Here is a 16,823-nt window from a genome sequence, read left to right on the forward strand (position 1 = left end):
GCTATACATGATTACAATACCAAAATTTCAGTAGTCGGTAGTGAAATATGATGATTCTCAATACCAGCTTTACCAGTTTTGAAAACCACAACAGGGGGGTAGGGGGTGACTGACTGACTAGGACTGGGAGAGCAACGGCACCAAACACAAAGTTATTATGAGAAGTGTACAAATATTTTTGTTTTGTGAAACTGTCGGGACAAATTAGACGGGCCGCCACAGTCTAGGTAATTAATGAGAAACACTGTATATGATTTGCAGCTTTAAGTTGCATACTCCCCAGGGTCTGAAGCATTGCTTTGATGGCCAGAAGTGTTTGATTATCCTACCTCAACAAACATAACTGAGCTCTTAGAGTTTTGCTTTGGGGCTGTGTTTCATCATCTGGATGGTAGATCTGAAGACACGGTGTTCTTCCAAACATACAACAAAATCGCTGTCCATCCTTCGTCTTCTGTGACCTCGAGTGAAAAAATAAACTTTTACCTCAATAGATTAAAGATGGCTTGGATATGTTCAATGAGACCATTTGGTGTAATGTGTGTTTCCTAGTCAGCAGAGTAGGAGATTCAGTATTGATTTTAAATACTTGTCATGAATGGAAACGTTGAACATAATTATTTGTGCTTATCTATGCATGTGGGTGTTTGAATGATGATAGAAAGGCAAAAGGAGAATCAAATAGACATTTATTTTTTTAGCTTTTTAGATTTTCTTACCTGACCACTAAATATGTTTGAAGCATTTTCTGATCAGTTCCTTTTCATTTTATGAGTTGTGAGTTGTATTTTATAAAAATATAAATTGACATATTACGCTTTAATGTGTCCCTGGTAAACTTTCTATGTGTCTTCATTTCTATGCAGCCCCGTCAATGAAACTTGCATGCTTGAGTTACTTAACCCTGTTGGACAATTTGACCACATTCTAATTCTAAACAATGGATGTGTGTTGTGCAGGTGTACCGTCAGGACTGCGAGACGTTCGGCATGGTGGTGAAGATGCTGATGGCCAAGGATCCCAGCTTGGAGAAACACCTGCAGAACCCTCTAAAAGAGAATCTGACTGAGATCCGTGAGCGATGCCTCGAGGACCTTCAACACTTCATTGCTGAACTCGATGAGGTCATACGTCAGCCTGAACCTGCTGTCTGAGGTGATACCATTTCACTCGACCTGCAGTTTTGATTTTGTAAACTCTGAACCCACACAAGCCCCTCATTATTTTTGATTTAATACATTTAAGACCCTGGACTTTGTACGTTGAGAACTCTGACTCTACCTAAAATAAATCCTCCTGGTCTGAAAGGATGTGGGACATGGAAATGTCTGTATTTTTTTTCGATTATGCAGTCCCATTTATCCTTTGTTAATAGTTGAAGGTGGATTTACTTTAGAATCCCTTTGTAACCTTTCAACATAACGAGTAATAAAGAAATTAAACAACGAAGATACAAGGAAAGCAATGCCAGAATAGAGGGCTTGCTCGTTTCCTTATTTCAAAGACTTAAGAGATTTATTAACCCTGAGTCTAGTTTATGTACTAGATGTTGGTTGTTCTGATCAAGTCTGTATAACTCTAAAGGGTTTTGTGTTGTTGCCAATGAAATCACATATATTTGCATACATTCTTTCAGACCAATGACAAATGTTTCACGAATTATGGTGAGTAATGTTTATGGGTTCAGCTAATTGCTGCTATCTATAAAACTACAAAGCTGTGCATCTAACAATGATACATTTTTGTCTTTCTTTTTTTTTTCAAATACATTTTTCCAGTCTTGATATAAAAATAAACAAGTATTTGTGTAGCTTTTCCTTTGTTTAGTATTATAAAGAGTCTTGAGCCTTCCGTATAAATGCATGTATTTTCTTTTTGAATAAATAAACCGTTTTTGTGATTTCACATTTGAAATTAAATAAAAGTTGCTATAATTAGCATTCAAATATATTTTTCTGTTGTCTCAGCCAGACTTAGCCAATTAACAAACAAGAAAAATCAAGTTGCAAGACAATGTATTAAATCTCTTAAATTGTTTTATTGACATCTTAATGTTAAAAAGGGATAGTATGTTTACCTGTAGGAAATGTACATGATAGAGGTCAGATCTCCCCCAACACTGTTTAAGCGAATAAGCATATCATGGACACCCACATGTTTATACAGCAAGACCATTAAACATATGGATAGTGCATATATATGTTGCATTTGCAAAACCCTGGTCAATTTTGATCATTAGTAATCATAATTCCTTTTGAGGCAAGAAATTGTGGTAATTAATCATTGAAAACATTTGAATATAAAAAAATATCAGTATTCCAATCTTAATTTAACAAATATACAATGCTTGCACTATTAAATAATTATTTAGTTAGTCCACATGCTACTCAGTAATTTTGCTTTTGAGAATATTACTTTTGCTATACTATGTTCAAGAAAATATTGCAAGTTACTTTCATTTGTTCAACACCAACACAACTGGCACATCATTCTTGTAAAGACACAAAATTAAATCTCAATATAAAAAAAAAAAAAAAAGAGTTTTCCAGCTTCTTTACAGTCGGGCATGTTTATGTTCCAACTGCAACAGAGGCAGGCTGGATATCTTTAGTCTAACATCTAAGAAATTATGCAGTTCTTGCCCTTGTGGCCTTTCCTTTTAGGTTTGGTCCGTGAGCCGTAAGGGGGCGTTAAAGCTGTGACCCGGGTCGGATAGTCCTCTGTGCAATAATGTAAGCTTTGGGATCGGGGCTTGGGGATTGGCTGGCCAAGGAAGAACCCCTCTTCCTCAGACTCTGAAGATGAAGAGGAGCATGTTGAACACCAGTCATCTTCATCATCGCCACAAAAGACTTGGACGTGGTCCACTCGGACCATACCCTGCTGAGCATAGTCTGAATAAGTTTGGTGATAGCTGTGAGCAGAAGGATTCAAAAGAATACCGTTCCTGTGTTCAGGTGTGCTCAAACCAATTTCTTTTGGCATTCCAACATTCAACTTTGCCCTCTCCTTAGAAGGAAGATGCAATGCATTTTCTGAACGTGTTTTCCGACTTTGTCTGCCTTTGTGATGATGTCTGGTGGTAGGACATCTTGGTGGCTCCTCTCTGTAATGGGTCCGTCTGCGAGTTCTCTCACTCATTGGTGGTTGCCTCAATCCCATTTCACCATAGTATCCCTTATCCACAACATCATCAGAGAACTTCACTTGTTGAGGTCTAGATTGGGGCTGCGATTGAGACTTGGTCCTTCTCAGCAGAGGAAGATGGAGCAGAGAGGGTAGTTCCTCTCCAAAATAAGTTGGAATTCTGTCCTCTTCCTTCTCATCTTCTCCCTCCACCTCCAGTGCCCCTTCATGGTCCAGCTCTGAGTTTAGACTCTTCAGGGAATTAGCACTCCTGTGGAGCATTGAGGAGTTTAGTGTGCCCATGTTACTTATGTTGTCACAGTCTTCCTCCTCTCTTTCCTGCTCTTTCAGGTTTTGGAATGAGTAGATGATCTGTCTGTTTTTGCCATCTCCATCAACTGAAGCTCCTGTGAGATAAAAGAGATGTTATGAGTAAACAGAGATTTAAATAAAAAGCTAGATATGAATGATATATAGATTGCAGGATGGAGATTATATTCCTACCTGTAATGTTTGAGAGTGCTAGAGAGTCCATAGAGTCTCCAATGGTGTGCTCAGCCTTTCGGAGTTCACTTGCAATGCACTCCAACGAGTCTTCATACCATTGTCTAGGCTCAGACCAGAACCCAGGCCCTGCTCCCTGATCCATCTCCAGCTCTTGAATCTTTCTAGCACTAGCTGGGCCAGGGTGGCTTCCGTAGGCAGAGTCTCCGAGTCCATCCTGAGATTGGGCCCAATACATATCGGTGTGATGTTTTTTACTACCCAAATTTTGGCCACTCATCTTCATCTCTGGTTTGGTCCTATTGTACTCAGAGTCTTTTATAATCCATGGCTCAGCCTGCCAGGTGTCCTCTGTCGGGATGACTCCATGGTCTCCAAATTTCATGAGCAGCTGGGTCATGTAGTCCTCATGTTCAGCCCAATCATCTACACAGTCCTCAGGGGCTTCCTGCTCATCCCTGTCTCTCCAATAGTTTTCCTCTGCAAAGTTTTGTCTCTCCAACTGATGGCACATGGTCTCAGTGTTGTCACTGCAGAGGCTGGAGTTCCTGTAGTCTGTTGCTGAATAGAGTTGTGTCTGCTTACACTGCTCTGTTGGGTGACTACTCTTGCCCATTCGTATGCTACGCCGAGATTCCCGTGATCTGGCAGACTGAAAGGCTGAGTCCGAAGAGTCAGAGGCATGGACATCCTCACCTAGGCTACAGGCTTTAGAGCAGTAGATCCGACCCTCTTTTGGAAGAAAGGGGCAGCCCAGAAGAGAGGTTTTGCATTGGGCACAACAGAAACATTTGTCAGTGGCATGCCAGTGTACACCCTCATACGTCATTTGAGCATGGTCCACTCCTGAATAAAAACAATATTAATCAAGTTAGAAACAACTTACTTTTGCCATAAACTTATATCTGTTTAAACATTGTCCTAGACTTGACTCACCGATATTTTCCCCACAGGCCTCACAATACTCTGCATACAATGACTCAAAGCATCCACAGCAGAAGGGTCGTCCATCCTTCATGATGTACCTCTGACCACCTAAAATTGTCTTGCATTCAAAGCAAGAGAAATGCTTCATGTGCCAGTGACGGCCCTCTGCTTCGGTACATTCGTCAGCAAAGATTATCTGAGAACAAATTGAAGAATTTCAAAATTCATCTTAACATTTAGTTGCTTTGTTTTTTGACTCTTTGTAAAGGGTCAATAATGGGACCCTTTCCAAAGGGAATGATTTTGTCATTTTAATGCCTACCTCATCGCATGATGAACACCGTGGCTTCAGAAGTTCTGCATGGTGTCTACCGCAGTAGATTTTTCCATTGTGGTAGAAATAGATTAGGTCTACCAGAAGCTCTTGACAGGTAGAGCAGGTAAAGCATGCTGCATGCCAGCATGGCCCAGGGCCCGCTCTTGAAGCCAACACAACCATCTCTCCACCCTTGATGTTCTCTTTACACTACAATTCAAAGCAAGATCTTATTAAAATCAGTTTCTGACAAATCTTTCATGTAGTATATATGTCTGCTTTGGTAAGACATTGGCAGGATTACATTGTATTGGGTTTTACTCTGCATTCTTGTTTGGTATACACACATTATGTTTTACTTAAAATGGACCCCCACCTCTGTTGAAATGGCCTTGTAAAGACCAACTGAGAATGACCAAATGCATGATCACAAGTCTTTTTAAAAGCAGTGTTGCCAAAGTATTCATTTCACAGCTGCTTCCCATTATTACTGGATGGCTGTTGGCCTTGTTGAGTGTCCCACAAATTTTTTTCGGCAACGGAAACCAGAGACCAAAGAACAGCGCTGTTCTGCTGTCTTGAATGGCAACTTGTGGTGAAGGGATACATCTGTTTTTCTGAGGTATTATGATGCTGGACCCAAGACTTTTTTTTTTTTGGTTTGTGTTTAAAAGTCTGCACAACAGGAAACAAGCTTTGCATTGGCTCACATGTGCTGACTCGGGCCCTGAAGGAGATGGTCTTCAGCCAAAGATTGTGGGTTGTATGTGCTAATCCTTATTGTTTTCCATGAATTGCCTATGTGCCTTGGTTAACTGTAGGCCATCATTTTTCCATTTGCCTGATTACAAGTTGTCTGATTTGCCATGAAAATTGTCCACACTGCTTCTCAGGGAATGTAGTATAAAGCAGAAACTGTTATCATCATTAGTTGATTTTATAGGGCCAGAATCTATTGTTGCATACATAACTATAGGCTGTCTAAAGCCGCTTCATTCAAATGTAACCAATGATTAAAGGTGCAGTATGTAAGTTTCAGAAACCCTTGTTATTAATGTCACCTGTGTCCGTTAATTGAACTGCAGCCAGCTACCTGTTGCTCATGCTCTCGTTTGTGCACACACTCCATAGGGACGTGAGCATTGGTCAAAACAATGACATAATGTACAATGAGACAACGTGATTCACCGGCATCATGCTGACAGATGAGGTGGCATAATTAAAATGACAAAGTTATGATTGTTTTACTACAAACTTTGAGACTGTATTATATTTGGTTCTCCAGTGCTGGGACAGGGCTAAAAAGGTGGATATAGGTCTGACTATTCAAGACTGTAGTTTGAAGTGATCACTTTTCTTTGCATGATACATTGACTGCATTTATACGATAGCCTATGTTGGCATTAGCTAGCTAGCCAGCTTTATCAATTGCTGTTAGCTTCATTTGGTGGAAGATGACAGGAGCTGTTTATAAAATTATAAATATATTATAAATATTTTGACACAATTCAGTATTGATGTGATTCCATCACAACTGTCGTTTTAAAATATATAGATGCACAATTGTATAATAATAATAGAATGTATTTACTTTCTGTATAACCAAGTTACGTTACACTAATGAATGGGTCCTTTTGCATTATCTTAAACATTTGTCTAGCATTCATTTCATGTGTTATTGTAGTTTACTTTGCTGAATAATTACATATTAACATTGTTTATGACAGTTACTGTGCAGGCAAGATCAAATTAGCTAAAATTACACAGATCAATCCTTATGGCACTATATTTCCCATGCTTTGTAGTTATGTAAGCTTACCTGTCAAATAAGAAGAACGCCAATTCAGGGTTTGTTTTGATCCCCAAAACCGAACGAAGGTTTGGATCAAATACCCTGCCGATGTTCACTCTAGTTTTTGCTCGACCACGATCACGTTCGCGCTTAGCCAGATGAGATTCAGTAGATAATTATTTTACATTTTTTGTGTAGGAGTCAGTGTTGTGCTGAGAGCTGGACATTTGCTGGATTCCATCTCTAATATAACATTACCTAGTGTTGCAGTTTGTTGGGACTTTCAATAGTGGAAGAGAAGCGATTACTGTCTGAGGCAAGGCTCTCGGAGCACGCATAAACTTCACATCCTATGGATTTGCCCGGCAAAAGCGACCCGCTCAAGAAAAAAGAAAAAAGAGCAGTCGTGCTTCTACGTACATGTTCACAAATGTGCTGCAGGGCTCTTGGAAGCAGTTTTGGGGTTCCTCTGCCGAGTGCCGCCTCCTTCCTCTGAATGCTGAACATGTGGAGCTCTCGACTCTCCTCCTCACTAAGGGTCTGGCAGTATCGGCTCTGTATTAAAGGAGTGAATGTAAAAAAGAATATTTGCTTAAACGAAGAACAGATTAAATACAGAAATCAATTTCATCAAAGGCTTTATGCTCTTCCAAAGGGGCATCAACAGACAAGCTTTTGATGTGAATATTGTGAGATTATTTTTCCAACATTTCTGGGGCTAAGTTAAAGTATACAAACTGCCCTCAGAGTTTACACTAGACTTGTGGAAGTCATACAAAAAGACAAGAGACAAACAATTCGCTCTGTTTGGCAATGTAGGGAGGTAAATAATGATGCCAAGTAAATAATTAAGAGCCTTATAGATCCATAACCCACAGTTATGCCAACAATTTGCTGAAGCACACAGTTCTAGGTCTGACAACAATTGTCAGACATCACAGAGGAACATTTTATTGCTGCTAGCAGAAAGGATCACCCTTCTGTGAAACCAATTAAGAGCTTTGTATCCACACTTCAGCCTCTTTTTATCTGTTATATTTTAAATTCCTCTTGTACAGTAGTTCATAGTCCTGCTCTTGAAGTACCCCAGAACTGCATATTTTTGGTTCATTAGCTCATTAGTTTATCCTCTATAATCTGTGTGTTTCAGATAATCGAAACATTCCAAATGTGCCCAGCATTGGTTTATTCCACGACCAGGATTGAAAACCACAGGCCTAGTAAAACCATTCTGTATTCTAGCAGCATATGTTATCTGCATCACTTTTATTGTTCTTTTTTTAACATGCCTTATACCTCATTGTCATGTGGAGGCAGCTGATAGAGGAGTTGTCTGATCCTGTGTTTCTCTCCTGGGCTGTTGACATATGGCACCTTCTCCTCTGGCAGGCAGGAAAAGTAGATCTGGACCTGTTTGGGACAGAAGGCAAACGGAGAGAAAGAGGATTAGGATTTGCTTTCAACAGCTGAAAGCTGAAATGAGACACCAGCCTCAATTGGTGCTACATCATTCAGCCTGTCATACAGGCTTCTCACAATTGTCTCCCCAACAAGGGAGAAATGGGTATATCATTGACAGGGACAATGCGTTTAAACAGCACTGTCTGTTAATGATGACCCTGAAGGATATTTAAGGGGCAGTACATAATTAAAGACACAAAGATCAGGCATCTGTCTGTTGGAATGTCCCTTGTGTTGAGAGTTACTGTGAGGATGAATGTGGACTGTTATTTCTGTTGTAATGGGGTTGTATATATGAAGTGTGAGTGGGATTTGATATGGAGAGCTGTCATACAAATTGCCCTGAATTCCCTTTAAACCTCTACTAGTGCTCACAATTTCATTTTTGCCGTCAAGCTACATTTTCCCACATTTAGAGCTTATTGCAGTGGGTTTAATAGAACTGAGGGAAATGCTTTCATGAGGACATTAGGCCTCCCACTCCGTGTTTTAAAAAAATGTAAAGGTGGGGGGTTAGAAAAATAGATTTAAACTTCATTCCAGACCCTCTCTCAATTTTGACCCTCCTCCTCCCCTCTAGGTTCTGCATGAGTGTTTGTGTATTGCCTTGTTCAGTAAAGTGCCAACTAGCCTCAAGATACAGGCTCAGTTCTGTTTGCTTACTGCACACAGCAAGGGAAAAAAAGGTTTTCTAAATGGCCGTGTTGTTGGGACTAGTGCTTGAACCACACATGTAAAATTCTGGCAGTATAGGGCAGCACAATAAAGTGAAACACTATCTTTGACAGCAGTGATATTTTGATTTCTAGTTTCTAACAGACATTCTTAAAGATTCAGCATACACATTTAAAGCGTGGAAATTTGTGGAAAGGATATGGCATTTGTTTAAGCATTTTGCCATTAAAGAATTCACTTGCTGGGACTAGTCTCTGTTGTGAAATAAAATGCTGCAACATTTTGTACACTGCAGGAAGGATTCAAAGCAATTATCACTAATTCTCATTGCTCACGATGGTGTTTCTATTCCAAGAAAATATTGCAACTTTTGAATGTGTAAATATTTTCTCTCTCTAATTGTCCTTGGGCTCATATTACTATTCTCTGTAGATGTTCACTGGTTTCTTTTGCCTTATCTTTAAAACTTTTAACCAGCCTTCATAGTTGTTTTTCTCTTTGTTCATGATGGGCATACACAAATTCTCCCTTGCCTATGTGACGTTTGTTTCCCATTCTGTAAATTCACAGCCTGCCATTGTGCAGCCCGTCAACACCCTGCCAGTTAGAAATAGGTCGCATGCACATGTGCTTGATGTCAAGGTTGAGAGATCCAGTCTAACAGCAATCAAAGAGCTTGCCAGACTTTGCCTCATTTCAGTGTGTAGAATCATTAAGAGCTGTTTTCCCCTGTGCAAGGTCATTTGCAGCTGTTTCATAGTGCAGAAAAGGTCTAGATGCCAGGGAGGCATGCATTCTCTAAACCTTGGATGAAGTCATGTTTAGATGCTCGAACTTCTCTGCAAAACTTCATACCTGTGTGTAATGGTAGTGCATTGGCAGCCATCGAACTTCAAATGCTTGACTGGCTGGTTTTATATCACAAACCTTGATTGGCTGAGAAATGGACTTGGCAAAAAAAACACTTTTGAAAACCACAAGAAATGAAGAGTTTTGTAATCATGAGGGAATGCTCTGAATCACTGCAAAGTGGTTGTGTTTAATGTTAGCATTTTTGCTGCTGTGAAATATGCCCAAAATTAACTTTTACAACTTTATGGAGTCAAAAGGGACAGTTTTAGTTTGTGGGACAGATTATAAACAGTTTCTTCCCAAACTTTTGGGTTGTCTGCAGTTAATTAGAAGTATCAAGATCATGGGGTATGGCCATCTATATTTGTAGCTATGGATGTCTGCTATAATTATCATATTTTAGTAGAACATCTACACATTTGAGAGAGTCTGAAACCGCCTCAGTCCATACCTGCTCAGGTCGCAATCCAGGGGGAACCCAGGTGTACTCCTCCAGAGCGCATCCAGAGTCATCATCAGAGGTAGAACTCCTCTGAAAACCAAGTGCCACTTTGGCTCCTCTCGAGTCCATGTGTAGTGCCCGAGTAGTGGGCCGGGTCCCTGATGAAGTCTCGAGACTCATCAGATGGGAGCTCTGTTCAGGTTCAGAGAGAAGAAGTTTCAGTCTCTTGTTGTCAAAATGGGTTTATTCAAACATTAGCCTGGTACATCATTAGTATTCTTTCAAAGTTCTTTGTCATATTTTCCCTGTGACTATTTTTAATTATTTTTACTATTAACTATTTACTAAAAGTTTAATAGGGCTATACTGCCCTACAAAGGCAAAACGCCGTAACATCATGTTTGGTCAAAAATGAGTTAATGTCATTTTTGGGGTATTCAAGACCTCCTTTATCATGTGAATAAATATCGTGAGTCAATTTGATTGTTTTAACGAGAAATTAAAGGGCTATGACAACCGTAACATCCAAAACCATACGAGAAACCACAGCAGAATGCCGTAACAGTTGTTACGCCCTTAGCCTTTGTTCCGCACGCTGAATTTGAGTTTAAGGTGTTCTGACTTTGTTTCGCCGGGCATCAAGAGAGATGTTACGGTGCCGCTGTGATGTTACTGTACTCTGGCTTTGTCATACTGTCAAAGATTACCGCTCTTTTATTGTCACCAAACCGCGTAACATACACACGCACACATCTTTGAAATAAAGTGTAGACTGCCGACTGCTTGTTTGTATTATTACTCTGTGATAGCGATGTGATAGGGCGATGGTTCAGATCTGTCAATGTCAGTGACAGCCCGGAGCTTGCTAAATTTAATCGGTGTCACGTAAATTAGCGCTAACGTTGACGCTGACACTCGCCTCACATCAGATGCTGAAAACCAAATATTAAATACAGAGGCATCCTACCTTTCCATGCAATCCGATATAATCCATAGAAGATATAATCCATAGCAATGCACGTCATCTGCTGTATCCACAACAATCCATACGTGTTTGAGCCATATTTCCTTCTTGCAGGTGTTCACGCCAGATTTTACAGCTGGTTATCGCTAACGTCCGTACAAAGTAGGCTAACCTAAATAGTAAAAGTAATTCCAACTTTTTTCGGTATACTCTGTCTATATTATCTCAGAATTAAAAAGTAGTAATCCAAGTCAAGTTCGTTGACTGAGCATCTTGAGCAGTTTGGACTTCAAAGTTTAACCCTTTAACTGTCACCCCTCCCCTTTTTTCGCGATAGACATGAAAATCACTATCCAAACTTAAATGGTTGTATTTCAAGAATGCTTTGTCATATATACCTATTGACAAGTTGTGTTCCAAATTTTAGGTTGATATCTCAAAAAATTAGCTTTCAGTAAGATTTTATTTAGGCGCAGTAAAAAACTTGGAATGAGCAGTCTCTAATCTCTAATGTATTGGTCTAATGTTTAATTAATTATTACTCTATATCTTGCATTTAAATACATATACCTTTGTATTCAATTATAATTAAATTATCTTTATTGTGAAAATATTTATTGTATTTATCCATACTGTACATACTGTACTGCAAAGTAACTTATCTGTTATACTGTTTAACTGTGTTAGTGTTGCCGCACTATCCTGATCATTATAGCACTAAATAGGAACAACCAAAGGTCTTCTATATAATTTAAAACAAATACCATGATGACTAGACCTTGGTTAGGTGTTCTTATAATGGATGCAAGTATGGTGAACAGCAAGTAAATATTGATTATATGTCAGTTACGGCCTTTTGCCTTTGCATGACTCCTGATTTTGGCACATGATACAAAGGCAGAGTACATTAACTGCCAAACAAGGGTCAAAGGTCAATTTTGAGCTCAAGATTTTTTGCATACAAACATTTCTTCTGTATAGCAACTAGTTGTGAAATTTTGGGAGTCCTACCTATAATACTTTTGTCTGGACAAAACAGAAACTTTAAAGTCATTTTTCTCAGTTTCACACTCTAGTGAGTTAAGGTCTTTTGCTTTTGCAGGGCAGTATAGCTATAAGGTGAGTACAGGTAAAATGGGTACATTTCTGATAGTTTGTCATGGTTGTTGTGTTTCATGTTTCCTTTGTGGAAGAATGTTTTACTCGAAACTCTACTCATGGCAGGCATTTTCCAGTGCTGATGCCAAGTGTTGGGTACCTCCACAATTTCTTTGTCTGTCTGGGCCTTGAGATAGAGAATGGCTAGGGGAAATTGCGCTTTGAAATGTCAGCATAGTCTTGTCTTTCAGACCAAACTCTCTGTTGCAGATAAGTCATAGTGTAGATGAAACAGGATTAAACGCTTGAATCTCTTTCTCCAGGCCTTCTTTATCTTGATGCTTGAGCTCTTCAGAGCACTCTCTGTCAGATAAAATGTATTTGGTCCCAAGGTGTTGAAAAAAGCTCTCCTACCTCATTCCAGTCTTTTGACTTGCAAATGAGGCTGATGTAGTATGTAAACGTCCTTGTTTGGGTTGAGTTTTTAGCTTCACAAGACCCCTCTCAACTTGCACTGAGTTATAGGAAAAGTCCTAACACATCTTACCCCATTATCTGACAGATAATGGTTTTATTTTTCATAATTTTTGTTTGTTTCTTTGTATACTGTAAGTTTTTATATGGTTTCTTGTCTTTTGGTCAAACATAAATGTATGAGAGGATTTCTTGAAGCTGATCACATTTTCCATATCCTCTTAAACTCTGCATGTAATACAAATTTATGCTATTTACTTTGTTAGCGCACACTACTAGTCTTGTGGTGAACAATTCATCTTTGCAAGTTAATCAACAGAAACAAATTTTTGGTCTTTGTAATTGTCAATCAAAATCAGAAAATTAGCTTCGCCTCTGGAATTACATTCCTTCTCTGATGACATCAGTTTGACGACTTGGGCAGAACCATTCCCCTCCAACCTTTGACAGTGAGTAAAAAGACGCATAACAAACAGAGATGGGGAGGAGGTGCATTTTAGGTTGTGGCTCTCCCAAAACCCTTTTCCCAATCCCCCCAATACCTTGGTTTTGGGACTGATGGCTTGATTTTTTTTGCATTTCAAAGAAGGAGGGATATCAGAGAGGTTGTGGTTGTGTTTGAGGCATTTCACCCATGAATGCTTAAAAAATTGGACAGCACACAAAATGGGGTTTGTGAAATATCGGTCCTTAACAGATACAGATTGGTACCTCACAAAGTTTGACGGTAAGTGACGAGCAAGCTCATCAGAAACTTTATTTGTCACTAGCCGTGTTATCCGCCAGCTATATATTTAAACATAGTTTTGGCTACTGTTCTACACAATGCACCCTATTTAAAACCTTTGCCAAAATGCAGTAATTAAACACCAGTTAATGTGATAAAGGTTGCAGCAGTAATAGCGAATAACAATTAGTTTTGAAAAATTAGCATTATCATTGGGAGACATCGAATTGCTCTCGAGGGTGAACTTGTGCCTGAGCCTCCACATCCAGGTTACCATTAAGTACTCTCAGCAGGTAATGGCTCAAACATGTAAGACCTGATTCCCATGATAAAATTATCCTATGTATGCTCCTCGTCCACCTCCGCCTGCTGTAAACAAACTGCTTCCGCAACAAAAGCTATTGCTGGTAGTGTGTCACGCGGCGAATAAAACTGATTGTAATCTTGCGTTCAGATCTGCCTTTATTTCTGTATGGAACACCTACTTTTCCAATCAATTCCCAGTGGATAAAATCAAGCCCGCCCTCTTTTTCCTCATTCAATATTCCGTTTCACACAGAAATACACCACGCTACTGAAGTAAAGTCGGTCGCAACTTCCGTTACATGCAGACTTTAATGGTAAATGTTATTATATCTTCTTACCTTGACCACATTTCAACTGACCTTCTGTGACACCACTCAAATGGAAATGCAATTTAATTTCCCACATCAGTGCTCACTAACCAAACAGAATGAACACACTTGAATGAGAATGAACCATCAGATACAGAAATGCAGCCCTATATATGGACCTTTGAAAGCAGCATTCCAAAAGGGTTGTACACCATGTCAAAGTAGTAGACCACATTAAAATCAAAATGAATGTCCCATAATGTATATAGATAGCTTTAAAGTGGGCTCACAAAACTATTGCTGTTGCTCTGTCAAAGGTGCCTGCTAATATAAATGAAAATACTGTAGCAGTAATATAAAATGGCCATATTTTGCAGATCTTGACAATATTTAGTTATTGAAATGAAATTCATATCCAGTGTACTCTGCTGTAGACCAGTACAGGTGAGAAATTAAAATACAATTTATTTGGTCTAATAACTTTGATACTTCTAAACACATCAACATTAAACTCTCTCTCTCTACATTCTCTGCAAGCTCTCTCCTTCAAAACTCTGTCGTTGAAAGTAGGAAACGGCTGCCATGAATTCCAGAGCCAACATACACAACCACTCATATTACACCTTGTCACTCTCTGGCAGTGACACAATATGCGGCTTTGTGGCAAAAACAAAAACAGTGCGGATCTACCCTGCCCTGTTTTCAAAGGAATACATTATACGTTGGAGGAAAGGAACATTCAAGCGAGGTCATTTTTAAAAAGTCCCAACAGCGGAGAAAGGTAAACACGCTCCAGATGTATGCCACTGAACTGACGGGCACCTCAGAGGGGAGAGTGAGCTCTTAGCGCAGGCCAGGAATTACTAAATCAAATATGAAACGCTTTATAAATAAACACAGATTGGAGCATGACTTAACTGAAGGTTGGATTGCAACAACTCCACCTGAGGCTGAAATTTTACAAGCCTGAAGTATAAAAGCTTACCAAAGGAAACTGTTCTAATGCAATGCGTCAAGAGAGCTAAGTGAGTTTGACTTGCTGCAATAAGCATAGATTTTGCCAAGCAGTGATACATTCAATGCAGAGATAAAAAAATGGAGATGATTGAAATCCGCTGCACCCCCACTAATAGGCATGTTGATATAAACCATTACATATTTTCTATTAGACTATCCAAGGCTGTAAACACCACAAACATTTAGGAGGAGATATCCCACAATTATTCAGATTTGGGGATGATCAATCATTTTTTTTGTTTAGTTCCCCAAATGAATATGTGGCAAAATACTAGCAAAGACCCTATTATTTTAACAGATTTCAAAAACAGTTGGCAATACAGTGTTACACGAGGGTGAGTAAATGATCACAGAATGTTTAATTTTTGGGGTAACTATGCCTTTAAACTAACTGGAAATCCACCAGAATAAATAATCTGAATACGTAAATGGCCTCTGTTGTGTTTAAAATGGAAGGAACATTTGAAGCAATACCAAGTGCCTCTTTCTCCATCCTTGTTTCTCTGAGACCAATTTCAGCCTCTCCTACCTGATTCCAAAACTGCTACTTTCTGTCTGTCATCAAATAGCTTACTTATCACACACAACCAGTTTAGCTTTGACTCTACACCCTGCTAATGTGAGAAGTCATGTGCCAACTCTTTCATATCTACAAAAAGAATGAGTTTCATATTTACAATGCGAGACTAGTTCAGACTTGATTCCACTGCGTAGATCCCATTTCAAAAAACATCTTGCCTTTGTGAAATGCATCCTGCAGCATTCAGAAAAAGCCTCCAATTAGTGCTAGTTTCCATGGAAGAGTCTAGCAAGCATGTCCACAATTATATAAGTCATGTAATCATTGAAATCTGACTTAACTGGAAGTTTGTCTCACCAACAGTAGTCTGCCACCCATAAACACTTAAGTTGTCTTGTACAGAGAAAGAGAATGCAATTGTTTCTGTCCTTTTAAACATGTTCAAATGAATGTACCGATGTGTTTGCCAAGTAGCATGTCCCCAAGTTGTCAGACCCTGGTCCATCCCCTTTGCACTCAGGCCCTCCCCTGCACTTCACACTCTAGATTCAAGCCCCCTGCCATCCACTTCCATCCCAAAACAACACTCACCCACATTCCTCCAAAGCCTACGGCAAAGCCTCTTCAATCGACAGTGCCATTTGCTTTGTCTCTAAACACTCAAAGTCAAGTACATCCTGAAGGAGTTCATTTAGTACTGAATGTGTCTCACAGGATTTAAGTTGCATAATTTGGCCTGTTGTTTTCATCCAATGGTCCAAAAGTTCCTGTTATTTTAGCAGCACTTGTCATGACAAGGAAGAACAGAGAGTGCCAAGGAAATATATGTTCACAGAACAGATTAAGGTACAAGAATGCTACAATTAATTATGCAACTGTCAGTCCTGTCACTTTGTCAGTCTGGGTTTTTGTGGTGACTGGATCCTGACCACCTTGTTCTGTGTCTGTGTTGTTTCGTCTTTTTGTTTCTGTATGAGCACACGGCTTCCGGTTGTGGTTTCCCTGCCGTGCACTCTTCGGTTGGTCTTGTGTTTCATGTTCAGGGCATGGTGTCTGGATCCTGACTCTCCTTTCTGGTCCGTTTCGGTTCTAGTGTCTGGACACTCATGCTCCATGTCTTATATTTCATTGGCATGAATACATTGGTAGCATGCACTCACATTAATTGTTTGTGTCTTGTCTCTCGCAACATCGGCTTGCTTCGCTTTGCGCTGCACATCCGGGTCATGATCAGTCTTCACGTTGTGCTGGGGTTCGTTCACTTCTGTCTTAGATGTTCACTCTCAGTCTTGTGTCATACCCTGCCTACTTGTT

General features: G+C 39.6%; 2 protein-coding genes across 3 annotated transcripts in view; one reads left to right on the forward strand and one right to left on the reverse strand.

The window, feature by feature from the left end:
• Positions 1 to 1,895, forward strand: part of LOC127639016 (periphilin-1-like) — a 31,786-nt gene extending 29,891 nt beyond the window's left edge. Inside the window, exon 10 of the mRNA XM_052120825.1 lies at positions 960 to 1,895. Coding sequence (XP_051976785.1) covers positions 960 to 1,154 — 195 coding nt within the window. The 3' untranslated portion in view covers positions 1,155 to 1,895. The remainder of the gene's footprint in view (positions 1 to 959) is intronic.
• Positions 1,896 to 2,029: 134 nt separating this feature from the next.
• Positions 2,030 to 16,823, reverse strand: part of LOC127639015 (prickle-like protein 1) — a 28,814-nt gene continuing 14,020 nt past the window's right edge. Inside the window, exons 1-8 of one of the 2 annotated variants that reach the window (XM_052120824.1) lie at positions 15,851 to 15,934; positions 10,105 to 10,287; positions 7,962 to 8,075; positions 7,086 to 7,220; positions 4,880 to 5,083; positions 4,567 to 4,753; positions 3,631 to 4,476; positions 2,030 to 3,533 (exon numbers count right to left, since the gene is read on the reverse strand). In XM_052120824.1, coding sequence (XP_051976784.1) covers positions 2,620 to 3,533; positions 3,631 to 4,476; positions 4,567 to 4,753; positions 4,880 to 5,083; positions 7,086 to 7,220; positions 7,962 to 8,075; positions 10,105 to 10,275 — 2,571 coding nt within the window. In that variant the 5' untranslated portion in view covers positions 10,276 to 10,287; positions 15,851 to 15,934 and the 3' untranslated portion in view covers positions 2,030 to 2,619. Of the gene's footprint in view, positions 3,534 to 3,630; positions 4,477 to 4,566; positions 4,754 to 4,879; positions 5,084 to 7,085; positions 7,221 to 7,961; positions 8,076 to 10,104; positions 10,288 to 15,850; positions 15,935 to 16,823 lie in introns of those variants that run through there. The other variant, XM_052120823.1, reaches the window with a different exon arrangement.

This window comes from Xyrauchen texanus, chromosome 47 (assembly GCF_025860055.1).
Source record: "Xyrauchen texanus isolate HMW12.3.18 chromosome 47, RBS_HiC_50CHRs, whole genome shotgun sequence".
Lineage (NCBI taxonomy): Eukaryota > Metazoa > Chordata > Actinopteri > Cypriniformes > Catostomidae > Xyrauchen > Xyrauchen texanus.